The sequence below is a fragment of the Leptodactylus fuscus genome, chromosome 8 (genome assembly GCF_031893055.1).
Source record: "Leptodactylus fuscus isolate aLepFus1 chromosome 8, aLepFus1.hap2, whole genome shotgun sequence".
Taxonomy (NCBI): Eukaryota; Metazoa; Chordata; class Amphibia; order Anura; family Leptodactylidae; genus Leptodactylus; species Leptodactylus fuscus.
Genome location: NC_134272.1, coordinates 19,665,697 through 19,680,517, shown reverse-complemented (window position 1 = coordinate 19,680,517; position 14,821 = coordinate 19,665,697). Strand labels below are relative to the sequence as shown.

At 49.5% G+C, this 14,821-nt stretch overlaps 1 protein-coding gene and 1 long non-coding RNA gene across 4 annotated transcripts; one reads left to right on the top strand and one right to left on the bottom strand.

Moving 5' to 3' along the window:
- Positions 1–950: 950 nt before the first annotated feature.
- MVP (major vault protein) lies at positions 951–13,348 on the top strand. Of its 3 annotated transcripts, none has more exons than XM_075285018.1 (17): positions 951–1,047; positions 4,485–4,617; positions 4,934–5,129; positions 5,213–5,333; positions 5,408–5,539; positions 6,431–6,525; positions 7,349–7,585; positions 7,754–7,879; positions 9,296–9,454; positions 9,852–10,090; positions 10,294–10,491; positions 10,958–11,102; positions 11,231–11,442; positions 11,786–11,902; positions 12,046–12,172; positions 12,259–12,447; positions 12,533–13,348. In XM_075285018.1, the coding sequence occupies exons 2-17, from the start codon at positions 4,496–4,498 to the stop codon at positions 12,668–12,670; spliced, it is 2,553 nt and encodes an 850-aa protein (XP_075141119.1). In that variant the 5' UTR covers positions 951–1,047; positions 4,485–4,495; the 3' UTR covers positions 12,671–13,348. The 3 variants fall into 3 exon arrangements, with proteins under 3 accessions (XP_075141119.1, XP_075141118.1, XP_075141120.1); XM_075285017.1 differs by lacking the exon at positions 951–1,047 and adding an exon at positions 3,589–3,697; XM_075285019.1 differs by lacking the exon at positions 951–1,047 and adding an exon at positions 4,271–4,360.
- On the bottom strand, positions 12,895–13,566 carry LOC142216913 (uncharacterized). Its single transcript, XR_012717368.1, has 3 exons — positions 13,200–13,566; positions 13,063–13,156; positions 12,895–13,015 (listed from the first exon to the last, which is right to left on the bottom strand). It is a non-coding gene; the product is annotated as an uncharacterized LOC142216913 (long non-coding RNA).
- Positions 13,567–14,821: the final 1,255 nt, after the last annotated feature.

Genomic DNA, 14,821 nt, shown 5'->3' with positions numbered 1-14,821 from the left:
TTGTTATTTCATGGGGAGCACAAGCGCCTATCAGCGAGGACAGGCCTGACAGGGAAAGAATGATTTAACTTATGGAATTTCAATGCCCAGCCCTTTACTGAGTACAGCGTGCATGTGTACAGGCAAAGGTGAGAGGAATAGCTGCCAGGTAACAGCTAAGGTATATGGATGCCTTCCTATTAATATTGCAATGCTCCAAGTCTCCACAAGGTGGCAGGGAGGGATGAACTTCCATCATCTGGTGACTGATAGTGAATGAGTCACTGCAATCCCCAAATACCAGGAGGAAATCCTGCACCTGAGGCAGAGGAGGAGGTGAATACAGCTCCAGAATACTGTCTAATGGGACTGCTGTAAACTCTGCGTACTGAGGTATAGTAAAGCTTATATGCAGGTAGGATTAGATACACAGCTCAGCAGATTAGATACACAGCAGACGGTATCACACATGGCTCAGTAGAACGTTTCATACAGGATAGGATTAGATACACAGCAGGCAGTATCACACATTGCAGGATTAGATACGCAGCTCAGCAGTTTCATACAGGATAGGATTAGATACACAGCAGACGGTATCACACATTGCAGGATTAGATACAACAGCTCAGCAGACAGGATCACTCAGAATAGGATAAGGCCTGGTTCACATCGGCGTTCGGTAATCCATTCGGACCACGGAACTTGCGGATAGAAAAGTACTTCACAATGTACTTACCTGTTCACGTGACTCGTGCAGAAAGCACACGAACCCCATTATAGTCTATGGGTCCGTGTGCTTTCACTGCACACCACCTTCCAATGCGTTCGGTAGTCCGTTTGGGGGGTCCCCATGCAGACTCCCCGAATGGATTACCGAACACAGATGTAAAGCAGGCCTTACAGCTCAGCAGACAGTATCACACATCACAGCATTGTCAGCCGATCTCCTGTATGGATTCTATAGGTGGAGTCTCCTGTAGGGGGCGGTCTCTGGATGAATGCACCTGTCCTGTACCTGTCACGTAACATCTTTTCTCTCCAGGTGATACCGGCGAGGACATTTTCCAGGTGAGGAGGCTCTTTCTTCTTTCGCGGGGGTGGCACGGTGGTGTTCGGCGATCTCTTGGAGTGTCACAGTGATCTCTCGGGGTGGTACGGTGATCTCCCCTGGGTGGTATTCGGTGATGTGTCTGGGGCGGTGTTCGGAGACCTCTCGGGGTGGTACGGTGATGCCCCCTAGGTAATATTGGGTGATATGGCTGGGGTGTTGCTGATGGTGTGTATAGTTAGATGTTTCGCAGTAGATATTACATATCAGTATGATATAATAATAGTCGGAATCTTGGCTGCACCTTGTTCTCAACCACCTGCGGAGTCCTGGGCAGCAATTAAACGGTTAAATATTTACAAAAAAACCTATGCAAATACAGCAGAGAGTTGGGGGGGGGGTGTGTATATAAATAGCGTGCGTGACACACCTCGGGCTTAGCAACCGGAGGTAACAGTGTAAACAGGAGCCTGGATGACAGGGCAGCGCCACCTCACCAGCCATGAACAAGTTAAACACGTGTGATGAGCGCTCTATGGGCCTCGTATATCAGGGCGGTCTGTCATAAATCCATCTCTGTGTCCCATAACAACCAATCACAAGGCTGTTCAAGAAATGAAGCTGAGCTCTGATTGGTTACTATGGGTTATAGAGGGGGAGGAGTTATGGCGGACAGTGGTAATAAATATGGGCCGACTCCTCGACATTAAGGAGATCGCCGTTCACTGTCCGTAAATAAGAAACACTCAGAGATCTCCACAGGCTGTACACACAGCTGTCACAGTGTGTCAGTGAGGCCGAGGAGTCCCTGCACTGACACACTGTAACAAACACATCAGAGCCTCTAGATGTAAATGATGGCTCCACTGACAGTATATGTGGTCAGAAGGTGCGAATACGAATTATATCAGCCCCGCCTTATTTAACCAGCGCTGCTCTGGTCTGACCACAACGACATCCTGTCACTGTAAGGAGACTACATGTAATATACAGATGTGTGTGTGTGTATATATATATATATATATATATATATATATGAAATAGAGAAGAGAGGTGGTATATATACATATATATATATATATATATATATATATATATACACATACACATATATATATATATATATATATATATATATTAGAGATGAGCGAGTACTGTTCGGATCAGCCGATCCGATATATATATATATATATATACTGTGTGTATATATATATATATATATATATATATATATATATATATATATATATAAATATGATTATACAATGGCTGCCCCCAGTCCCATCCCCTCAGTGCCTCGGAGCGATGAACGACCTTTATCTTCCCCATTCTCCACCTAAACTTGAAATGTGGCAGAACCAGCTCAAGTGAATCGGAGGACGGCCACCGCCTGGGGAAAATCAACTTTGTAATCCCTAGAATAGCGGACAATAATGCCGCGCCCTGACCGCACTGATCACATGTCCTCACCATGATGCCTTTTCTATCCTCACTTGCCTCAGGTTACACGACGATCACACTCAGCCCATCCACTAAAAAAAGTGGTTACCTGTGGACCCCATGGAATATAAAAGGGTCTTCTGTGTTTCCGCCATTATTATACTGGAACCGGCGGAGAAAAAAGTCCTACGTGCACGACTTTTCTCTCCGCCATAATCTGCGGAGACTCCAACGCAGATGAGAACCTAGCCTGAGGTGATAAGTCACCGTACACATTAGAGTAAGGAGACTGTTTTTGTCGGACCGGTTGACCATCTAATATCTATGGGGGCTGCTTCATTTCTGCTCATGTTACTGTCCTCCAGGTGCTGGGGGCCCCATCCCTGACTTTGTCATGGGGCCCATTGATTCCTATTTACACCCGTGTTTGTGAGTTACACACAGGGTGCCTACCCTAATACACTGTAGCAAACCTTCAGCTGTGTAACCAGGAGTCGGCTTCCAGCCTCGGTAGCATACTTCTCATTTAAAGGGATCATCCCCACAATCACAACTTCCCATCCAAACCACTATGTATGTGACTACTGGAGTCTGACCACTGGGACCATTACTGATCACCAGAATGGAGGTGTAGTATGATGGGACATGTCCGCTGCGCTCTGCTTATCATTCTTCATCAGCCTTATAGCCTTTAAATAGACCTATCGTGTGAACTTATAACCATTAAGCCATTTGATTGGGGGATACAAGACCCCAAATCTCAGCGACCCCTGCGGACACTTGTGTTACGTAGTGATTGTGGGACGACCCCGCAGTTACGCGTCTAACCATGACACATGGTCAGGATGTACAACCCACCATGGCGCCAATGCTGCTGATTTACCCCCTCACGTATGATCTATGTCCAGTCCTGCACCCGGGGGGCCACATGGGGCCTCAGACCCTCCACTAACACAGCTGTTCTTATTTAAAGTGCTCCTGACTTAGATAATACCCAGTGACTGTGCATGTGGGCATTGGCTGTGTCACCGGACCCTCCTCCGAGTCATTGCCAGGAACACAACACAAGCTTTTAACCCTTGGTGCACTGCAGTAGTAATGACAGCGCCTCCCCATACAAACAGTCAGCGCACCCACTAGGAGTTAACACTAGGAGTGGCTGCTGACTGACCTCTCCCCCATTGCTTCTACTTCCTCATCGGGATCTGCTGCACTGGGTGTACTGGGAAGGTAACTGGGATCTCTCTGGGTCACTCTGTGCATTTCTTCGGGTACAGGGGATTGGGTAGGGGGCGGCCACTGAACTTCCTGGAAATGTAAATAATCTAAGGAGGGGAGTGGGGAGGGGTCCCGTGTATATCAGAGCAGCCCATGTGTGTACTGCAGTGCAGGTAGAGTCTTCTTTAGTGCTCCCTCCAATCCTCCCACCTATTTCCCGGTCAGGTATATGGCTGCCAGTGGTCTATAGGGGGCAGTAGTGTTCAGAATCTTAAGAGTTTCAGTTGTTTTAATGTTTGGGTAAGTGTTGGCGGTGGTGGGGATGTCTGACATGGTCGACCATTACCCTGATGATGTCATATATTAAGCCACCCCCCCAATTATATCAGTCGTGTAGGATTCTTATACTGTACAGACTCTTCTGTCTGACCCTACAGAGACATAGCTGATCATCTTATGGTTTCCAGGGCAGCCATACAATACCTAGTGAGTATAGTACAAGAGACCTGTTAAAAATTCTGTTCCATCCCTTGCCGGTCCAATGCCGCCGCTCTGGTCGCTACTCGCTGAGTGTCATACGGTTGCCTCCGTGTCCGATCTAGCAGGGGGTATACACAGGTAGACACTAAATCCTCCAAACCACTCACAGGAAACAGGAGGAAGTAAAGGGACAATGTAAGTGACCACAATAGTGACTAGAACTTCATATACAGGCCGTGCGGTGGTATATAGATGACATGTACGGTATATAATGGTGTGGACCCTCCATCACTATACGCTGTGCCCTCTCTCCTTCCAGGCTGCTCCAGAATGACAGAAGAATCCATCATCCGTATCCCTCCCTATCACTACATCCATGTGCTGGACCAGAACAGCAACATCTCCCGCGTGGAGACTGGACCCAAAACCTACATCCGGCAGGACAATGAGAGGTGAGGCCGGAGCCTGGCCCAGGGCTGGGGGGCAGGACATGAGTCCAGGGTGAAAGCCAGAGTCCCAGTGACCACCTTTTATATACACATTTAAAGGGCTGCTCCAGTCGAAGCTGGATTCATGGTCAGCAATGCTGGACCCCTCCTGAGTCACATGATGCAGACATATTATATATTCGGTGTAGTAAATCCCATTATATAGTCTCCTGAATATTCACGATCCCATCATGCCCCAGGATGAGCCCAGAGTGGTGGGAGGAGTTACCCCCTGATGAATTATGTGTCATGATTGATATGATGTCGCAATGTTCTGCAGGGTTCTCTTCCATCCGGTTCGCATGGTCATGGTGCCGCCCCGTCATTACTGTGTGATTCAGAACCCCGTGGTGCGGGACGCCGGACTCAATGCTCAATTTGATGACATAGGACAGGCCAAACTGCGACATGGAGACCAGGAGATCCGGCTGGCCCAGGACCCGTTCCCTCTGTACCCCGGGGAGGATCTGCAGCAGGTATGTATACGACCTCCACCAGTCAGATTGTGAAGCCTCTGTACTGATCCTGGAATGTATTTAACTCTTTACTCTGGACACAGGGTATCACCCTGCTGACCGTGGTCCTCGCCAACACCGCCCTCCACTTGAAAGCTCTGCTGGACTTTGAGGATGACAATGAGAAGTTTGTGGCTGGAGACGAGTGGCTGTTCGAAGGTCCAGGTATGATGTCATGTGGTGGTTAGTGACCCGGGTATAAAGCAGGCACTGAACTGTGGCATATCACCCACTTATAGGCACCTACATCCCCCGCAAGGAGGTAGAAGTGGTACAGACCATCCAGGCAACAGTGATCCGACACAACCAGGCCATCCGTCTGCGGGCCCGCAAAGAGTGCCAGGACCGAGAGGACCACCCCAGAGTCACCGGTCAGTGAGTGCATGCATGAGGGGATAAGTCAGTGAGTAGTAGTCAGTCTGTATATAAGTAGTCAGTGTGTAGTGGTCGCGCTGTATATGAGCAGTCAGTGTGTAGTGGTCGTGCTGTATATGAGCAGTCAGTGTGTAGTGGTCGTGCTGTATATGAGCAGTCAGTGTGTAGTGGTCACGCTGTATATGAGCAGTCAGTGTGTAGTGGTCGTGCTGTATATGAGCAGTCAGTGTGTAGTGGTCACGCTGTATATGAGCAGTCAGTGTGTAGTGGTCGCGCTGTATATGAGCAGTCAGTGTGTAGTGGTCGCGCTGTATATAAGTAGTCAGTGTGTAGTGGTCATGCCGTGTATGAGCAGTCAGTGTGTAGTGGTCGCGCTGTATATAAGTAGTCAGTGTGTAGTGGTCGCGCTGTATATGAGCCGTCAGTGTGTAGTGGTCGTGCTGTATATAAGTAGTCAGTGTGTAGTGGTCGCGCTGTATATGAGCCGTCAGTGTGTAGTGGTCGTGCTGTATATGAGCAGTCAGTGTGTAGTGGTCACGCTGTATATGAGCAGTCAGTGTGTAGTGGTCATGCCGTATATGAGCAGTCAGTGTGTAGTGGTCGTGCTGTATATGAGCGGTCAGTGTGTAGTGGTCGTGCTGTATATGAGTGGTCAGTGTGTAGTGGTCACGCTGTATATGAGTGGTCAGTGTGTAGTGGTCGTGCTGTATATGAGCAGTCAGTGTGTAGTGGTCACGCTGTATATGAGCAGTCAGTGTGTAGTGGTCACGCTGTATATGAGCAGTCAGTGTGTAGTGGTCACGCTGTATATGAGCAGTCAGTGTGTAGTGGTCACGCTGTATATGAGTGGTCAGTGTGTAGTGATCAGACTTTTTTCCATCTTGTAGGGGAGGAATGGCTGGTGAAGAAGGTCGGAGCGTATCTTCCTGGTGTATATGAAGAGGTCGTGGACATTGTGGATGCTTTTGTCCTAACAGACAAGGTAACCGCCAGACTCACCACCATCTGTCCCAGCACCGCAGTGGTACCTCAGCATAGCTGCAACCAATCTTAACAATCAGAGCTGCAGTGTAAAGCACGAGGGAGAGACACACTTATTGTTCTGGATGATGTTAAGTCATAGAAACTAGACTTATGGTCATGGTGAAGAGGGCCCCATTTCAGTTTTTACTACAGGACCCACTGATATATCTCTCTGGGACACATACATGCTCATGTGGAGTCCAGCACTAGGCCCCTGGATCTCCTGGGCCCCGGAGCTGCCACGTCCATGTTTATTAGACAAGTGTAAAGGTTGGTGGTGATGTGACTGGTTGTAAATAGGTTCAGGGTGCCGCGCCGCACCCTCTCCACCTATACAGAAAGTGACCTCATCGACTATAAAATAAGTAACTAAAGTCATAAAATGGATGATAGAGGGAATCCCAGCGGGGTCAGTCCCAACTTCTCACATCCACGTATCAGGCTGTTAATAAGTTGTGCACATGGTTTTTGGGCACCCTGTCCATGACTCCAGCCTGGTGCCCACTGACCTGTTGGAAACAATCTACTTCAATGACCACTAAATCATCTTTAGAATCATCAATTGTCTGTGGTTTGTGATATCCACCCAACACTAGAGGTAACCTACACTTGGTGCAGGGTATCGGCATCCTTGGTTGACTCCGATATATTGGCTTTCCACAGTCCACCTGACATTGAGCACACACTATATTTGTAGAGCCTTCTGTCCTGTGTGAGGGGGGGGGGGGAGCTCTAAAAGATAGAACAGAGGTATAATGATACATTTTGTATGTCTTTTCTAGAATGCCCTGCACATCCGAGCCACCAAAACTTTCCGTGATGAGAAGGGGAACCTAAGGAGAACTGGAGAGGAATGGCTGGTCACCATGGATGACACAGAGGCCTACATCCCCAATGTGAACGAAGAGGTGGTGGGAGTGGTGGACATCACAACACTCAATAGCCAGCAGTATTGTGTCATCCTAGACCCTGTGGGAGGAGATAGGAAACCACAACTGGGCCAGAAGAAGGTTGTGAAGGTAAAGAGGAGAAAATTGTCATCACACCCCATGTGAGGTGAACTAGGGCAGGCTGTGAATCTTCCCGTGTGGGTGAAATCTCAGCCCGTGCCATACCCAATTGTTTCTCCTGGCCTAGTCCTGTTTCAGTAGATCAGTATGTAAGTTATCCTCCATCTTCTTTTTCAGGGGGAGAAGTCCTTCTTCCTGCAGCCTGGAGAAAGCCTAGAGTCAGGAATCCAAGATGTCTACATCCTATCTGAGGAGGAAGGTCTGGTCCTGAGAGCTCTGCAGGCCCTGGAGGAGAAGGACGAGGTGGGTATGACACATGGCGACGATCATTGACTCCTCTTACGTTTTTCTCCCTTCATTCTCTTTCTTATGTTTTAATTTATTTAGAGGCACAAAGCAAATCAAGGAGTAGGACACAGACCAGCATCTAATACATAAATAAGGCTCGGTTCACACCAGCGCTTGCACTCTGTTCAGGGTTTCCATCCCCAAACCCATTCAAAAAAATGCAGGTGGAAGTCTGACGGACCCCATTATAGGCTATGGGGTCAGGGGGTTTCCGCAGGTAAACGCTTTTTTAAGCGGATTAGGTTTCCATTCGGGGGAAGTCCCCAAGTGCTCCCCCAAATGGAAACCAGAGCGTAGGTGTGAACTGAGCGTAAATGTCTATTTTATACCGTGGGTAGAAGGTGTGTGTGTGTGTGTGGGGGGGTTCAGACAGAGAAGCGACATGCGGTAATTAAAGGCACATGGATAGGTAATCGGGGACAGTATAAGGAGTAGGTGGTAAGGATGCCACTGGGAGGGAGAAGAGAGAATAAGGAGGGGGGGTACCGGAAGGGCTCTGCAACCAGGCCAACCCCTTTTCTTTATGCCCATGGGCATCACTTGGCCTTCAGAGACCCAGAGGCCAAAGCTCTGGGAAAAGTGAAATGCTTTCCAGAAACAGTTGATCATTTCTTGCTTCTCATTAGTCACTGCACCCAACTCCTCCATGTGTCCGATATGGTTCAAAGCCTCAACCTACATGATTTGCAAGGGGGCTTCTTGTGGCCTCCCCAAAGAGGGATAACCTGCAGGGTCGCTGTTAGGTAATGACCTAAGAGGGTTTCTTTCATTTTAGAGAGGAGGCCAGCATTCAGAGGAGACCTGAGGGTAAATCTTATGTAGTTTTTCAGGGGTCCTGTACCACTGGGTCACAATTCTGTTGTCTAATTCCTCCTCTGAGTGTTTTTGGGTGTGGGTATGAGCTCTGCTCTACTGATCGGCCGAAAAGGTCTTACCCAGTTTAGTGTAGAGTTCTCTATGTCCTCCGAACGCAACATGCAGGACAGGAAAGAAATGGTTGGTGAAGGCGCAGAGGGTGGAAGGTATAAAGGCTGAAAAAGTGTGATAGATATGGTCAGTTTGTGTAGAGGGCCCAGCAATGTGAGCTCTTAGAGTCAACCAAGTCAGCTAAGGGTTTCAGCCCTTCATCTGTCAGGAAGCAAGACTCTCATGTGGTTACAAAGGTATCGTGAATCTAGAGTGGATGGTAGTAGTAGAATGGCCACCAAGAGGGTGAGTGGCCCGGGACAGACTACAAGCCTGCTCGAGAAGTGCCTGAAGAAGAGAGCAGTCCTGCCCCATCTCCACTCATAATTTGGAGGGCAATGGTGGACTAGTTCAAGCACTCAGGTTCACATGGACCATCATTCTCTTTCTTGTATCTTCTAACAGGACGGGAATGAAGTGGAGCGAAAGCCTGGAGACCGCTGGATGATCAGGGGACCCATAGAGTATGTTCCCCCAGTAGAGGTAGAGGTCATGGTGCGGAGAGATTCCATCCCTCTGGATGAAAATGAGGGGATTTATGTGCGAGACATCAAGACTGGGAAGGTTAGTATGACTACCACCGCCATCATCCAGGTAGCTAGTCATGTTTGTTCCCATAATCTGGAGATACGAATGCCGCTGCGCTCTGCTTGTGCCATTGATCACTCAACATTGTGGCTAAGAATAGAACATGTGTGAAACCGGAGCCGAGCTGCACCCCAATCCTCGACAGCTGACATAGTCGTCATCATCATCATCATCACCACAATTTCTGGATTAAACCTTTTCTTGACATGTACAACTCTCCTGCTTTATAAAACCCCTCATACCCCTGAACTGGAGAGGTCCTGGACTACAGATAGGAAGCCAGGGACTTGATGTAAATTTTATTCATGGAGTTTTACGTATGCACAAAGATGTCTCCACCTGCGTTCTCACTTACCGTATCTCTTGTGTCTAGGTGCGTGCTGTCGTTGGACACACTTATATGTTAACTCAAGACGAGGAGCTGTGGGAGAAGGAGCTTCCCTCTAATGTTGAGGCTCTCCTGGCCTCTGGGAAAGACCCTGTAGCAGACAGATCCAACCGCGGGGGCAGAGCACAAGAGACGCAGCCACGTGACAAAACCAGGGCGGTCACCTACCGAGTGCCACATAACGCTGCTGTCCAAGTATATGACTACCGAGAGAAGAAGGCCAGGTGAGCGGGTTCAGCTTGTGATGTAGTCGACCAGTGCCGCTGGCAGAATGTGGTGATGACAGCCTGCTGCCTCTACTGGGGTTACCTCTCGCCTCTGTCTGGCCTCACCTTCCTGAGCAAGGCATCATGGGACATTGTAGGGCTAATGGGAGTGATGTCACGTGTCTGCAAGGATTGTATTTAACTTTCTTTCTGTCCCACAGGGTGGTGTTTGGCCCTGAACTGGTGATCCTGGGGCCCGATGAACAGTTCACAGTTCTCAGTCTCTCAGGCGGGACCCCCAAACGCTCTAACGTTATCAAGGCCATCTGTCTCCTCCTGGGGCCCGACTTCTGCACCGATCTCATCAACATAGAGACAGCGGACCACGCCCGGCTCCAGATCCAGCTCTCATACAACTGGTGAGACACCAAACGAGTCAAGGGGATGTCATCATAGTGAGGTCATAGGTCACTGGTGGGACAGGGGGCTGCTATTTATGTGATTGAATATATCTGGTCATATAAGCCCCTCCCCATCAATAAGCAAATCAGCAGAGCTGAGATTTATAACATGATCACATAGTAGGGGCGGAGCTTGTTTAGATGGCCATTCTAAAGGTGCGATTGTCTGCGCTCCATTTATCTAAAGGTGCGATTGTCTGCGCTCCATTTATCTAAAGGTGCGATTGTCTGCGCTCCATTTATCTAAAGGTGCGATTGTCTGCGCTCCATTTTTCTAAGGGTGCGATTGGCTTCAATACAATAGTATTGTAGAAACCATCATTTAGGTGAAAAATGGTGCTATGATGAGCCGTCACTACCCCACCCAGTCACGCCCTCTGCAGGTCTGGGGGACGACATGTGACCTTAACTCCATCTCTCGCAGGCATTTCCAGATAAAGGATAAGCAGGATCCACTGGAGGCCTCCAAGATTTTCAGCGTTCCGGATTTCGTGGGTGACGCCTGTAAAGCCATTGCATCCCGGATCAGAGGAGCCGTGGCCTCGGTGCAGTTTGATGACTTCCATAAGGTAAGAGGCCCCAAAGATGACATTTCCAGGGCCCCCCAAATATTTCACAATAATTAACAGAGATGCCACCTGTGGTTTTTGGTGCCCACATTGCCCCAGTTGACCATCTTCATTCTTCTCATCCCCAGAACTCCAACCGCATCATCTGCTCGGCTGTGTTCGGTTTTGACGACTCAGTAAAAATCCGAAGCTCCTTCCAGTTCCCACAGAATAATCTGGTCATAACCAGTGTGGACATCCAGTCCGTGGAACCTGTGGACCAGCGCACCCGCGATGCCCTGCAGAAGAGCGTCCAGCTCGCCATCGAGATCACCACCAACTCCCAGGAGGCCACGGCCAGGTGACCTGAGGGCTTGTTTTATCACTGGCGAACACATCATGAGTTCTCTGCCGCTGTACTTCTCACAGCTGAGGGTTTGTTACACTGGGATCCAGTCTAGACAATTCTCTCTTTTGCCCTCATATTTCGTTACAATGTATCAGTCGGGGCTTTATGCCTCATAGGGGGTTCTCTACACTGGCCTTAGTAAAACGAAAGGGTTAACACAGAAGTCTGTGAATTTCCTAATGTTGAGCCATTTCTGGGCCTGCAGTGCTGCCTTGTGGTGAAGTTGGGTACAGTACCAGGTGGTAATTTGCATTTTGATGCTCATTTTGACCCCTGTTCTGTCCTCACTCTGCAGGCATGAAGCTGAAAGACTTGAACAAGAGGCAAAAGGAAGGCTGGAACGGCAGCGCATCACTGACCAGGCGGAGGCCGAGAGAGCGCGGAAGGAGCTGCTGGAGCTGGAAGCTCTGAGGTCAGTTTAGGGTGATTGGTAGGGGTGTATGGGGATCCCATGACTTGGCTGTAAACTGCCCTCTGTAGGTAATGGGCTCCCCAGTATTCATATCAATGCCTATGTTCAGAGTACTCCTTTAACTCCCTCTTCTCCATCATCAGCACTGTCGTAGAGAGCACCGGAGCTGCCAAAGCAGAGGCTCAGTCCAAAGCCGAAGCCGCAAAGATTGAAGGCGAGGGAGCCGTGCTGCAGGCCAAATTACGAGCGGAGGCACTGGCCATTGAAACGGTTAGTGGGATGTGGTGGGCGGTGCCAGGCGGGGATGTGATGGGTTCCTATGGGGTCGTCTCTTGACCCTTCTCCATCATACACAGGAGGCGGAGCTGCAGCGGCTGCGCCAGGCCCGTAGTGAGGAGCTCAAGTACCTGCAGGAGAAGAACAAGCTGGAGATCGAGAAGGAGGAACAGATGGCCGAGATCAGCATCAAGAAGTTCCGGGGAATGACCGAGGCTATCGGAGCGGGCACCCTAAGGGACATCGCACTGGCCGGGCCGGAGCTGCAGGTAAGTGACCCTGCCCAAGCCCCACACTGTGCTCGATGGTTACTTCCGTCTGTGGTATTGACTATTTAACCCTTTGTTTTACCAGGTGAAGCTACTGCAAGGTCTGGGCATCCAGTCGACTCTGATCACAGATGGCGTCACACCCATCAACCTCTTCAGCACTGCGACTGGACTCCTGGGGCTTCCCAACGTTGCGCCCCATCCCAAGGAGGGGGAGAAGTGACCACAACCCCAGCCCCACTCTGTCATGTGATTAGCCCTGATCTCTGCCCCCTCCCCACTCTCCAGCCCAGTGCATGGTGGTCTGAGCTCTCTAGCAGTGCTATATACCATACCACTGTTCTGTTGGTGGTTGCTCTCCAGCAGTTCCATATACTGTACCACACCAGTGCTAGTAGTTGCTCTCCACCATTTACTGTTTAGCACTTTTTTTTGGTACTTGTTCCCCAGCATTGCCCTATTACTCATTCACTGCATCCCTGTTGGAAGTTGCTCTCCAGCAATGCCCTGTACTATTCTGCACTCCTGTTGCTGGTTGCTCTCCAGCAATGCCCTGTACTATTCTGCACTCCTGTTGTTGGTTGCTCCCTAACGCTGTCCTGTACTATGCTGCACTTTCTGTTGGCAGTTGCTCCCCAGCAGTGCACTATACTTTTTACTTCACTTCTGTTGGTGGCTGCTGTCCAGCTTTGCCCTGTATTTTCTGTACCTGTTGGCAGTTGCTCTCCAGCAATGCCCTGTGTTTTCTGTACCTGTTGGCAGTTGCTCTCCAGCAGTTACCCATCCCTCATCCTCTCCATCCTTCCTGCTCATCACCCTGGCAGATCCGGTGCTTTATCGGTTTCTGATTTGTGCCTTGAGCCTCCTGTGAGGCAGAAATCACCAATAAATCCAGAAACCTGACATCATCCGTGTGTGGCGTCTTGTGTGAGGGGCGGGCGGGGGTGTGCCGACACCAGTAGAGGGCACTACCTAACAAACAGGAATCCAAAGTCTGCTATTATAGGCTGCCAGCCTCTCATATACAATAATACTTCTCACAGCTGAGGGATTGTTACAATTTTATCCCAAATGAGCAATCCTGGACTGATACACTGCTGCGAACCATAAGCTGGGTGGGTGGGCCTAGGTCAGGATGAATGACACCATGAAATTCCAGGACACACAATCTAGGCTGAGCGATCTACAGGATTCCCTCCTGGGGATGATGTCACTGAACAAACTGTGATGTCACGCAGATGGGCGGAGCAGAATCTAAACAGGAAGGAGGATGTTAGCTGCTGCCCTCTGCTGGCTGATCCTCTCAGGACTTGCAGTGGTCACAGGTAAGTCGCTTCATGATGATTGTGGAAAGAAAGGGTTAATCCATACAGTACTGGCCACAGTTGCTGATAGACAGGATGCTCGCCCCCCGGAAAGGCTTTTGATTCTTACAGATGTTTCCTCCCTGGCGACTGTTTTTCCCCACCACTACTTTCCTAGCCTCACACAGTCATGTGACAACTAAGCTCCGCCCACATAGGGGAGAATTGGAGCTAAAAATGCGCCCCCATTGGGTAGGTTCCCATGAACTGCTCCTTATTCCCCCCAGGCTCCAGACGTCCACGAGACCTTGTGACCACTGCGTCCCATGACGCCACCCCCAGCGTCGCCCTGTTTTTCGACTACGCCGATGACGACCTAAACAAGACCGCTGAGATTTCTAAAATCATCGGAGAATCCTCTGTCACCGAGATAAATGGTAACATCCACATGTCAAGTAGATGAAGAGTTAATTGCGAGGGGCAAAAGTTGGGTGACGTCAAGATGCTAATTTTCCTCAGAAGCGGGGACTTTTCTGAAACTGTCCTTATGGGTGAAAGCGGCCAATCACATCGCAGCTTCCTGTCATAGTCTGAGCTCGAGAAATGAGAGCTGCGCTGTGATTGGTTACTATGGGTAACAGAGGCCATTTTCGGGCCTATACTGTGTGATGATGGCGGCGGGTGTCAGCTGTGTCCTCTGTGCTGCAGTGAAGACGTCTTACATCCTGAAGGCCATGCTGCTCTGCGCTGTGCTCGTACTCCTCTTCTTCATCTTATATCACATCTTCTGCCGGCTGTGAGTATCTCAAGTAACCTCACATTTTCTTGATTATATCCTCCACTTCCTTCTTCTCCATGTATGCTACAATCACATCCAAAGCTGCAGTCCACTTTACTGTTAGCTCTCGGTCCCTCCTGCCGGTTCTGTGTCTGTACAGAGCATGCTCAGAAGTGATTCGCTGAAACAGTATTAGGGAGCAAGAACTACAAGTCCCAGAATGCACTGCAGCAGCCATACAGCCCACACTATGTAATAGAAAGCCATTAGAACTGCAACTGGACTATACGCG

What these genes read in the sequence shown, in the direction of transcription:
- MVP (XM_075285018.1), top strand. Translation starts at nt 4,496, where the DNA reads ATGACAGAAGAATCCATCATCCGTATCCCTCCCTATCACTACATCCAT. An exon ending in GAGACATCAAGACTGGGAAG is followed by an intron (nt 9,455 to 9,851) that starts GTTAGTATGACT and finishes TCTTGTGTCTAG; the next exon opens with GTGCGTGCTGTCGTTGGACA. An exon ending in TACCGAGAGAAGAAGGCCAG is followed by an intron (nt 10,091 to 10,293) that starts GTGAGCGGGTTC and finishes TCTGTCCCACAG; the next exon opens with GGTGGTGTTTGGCCCTGAAC.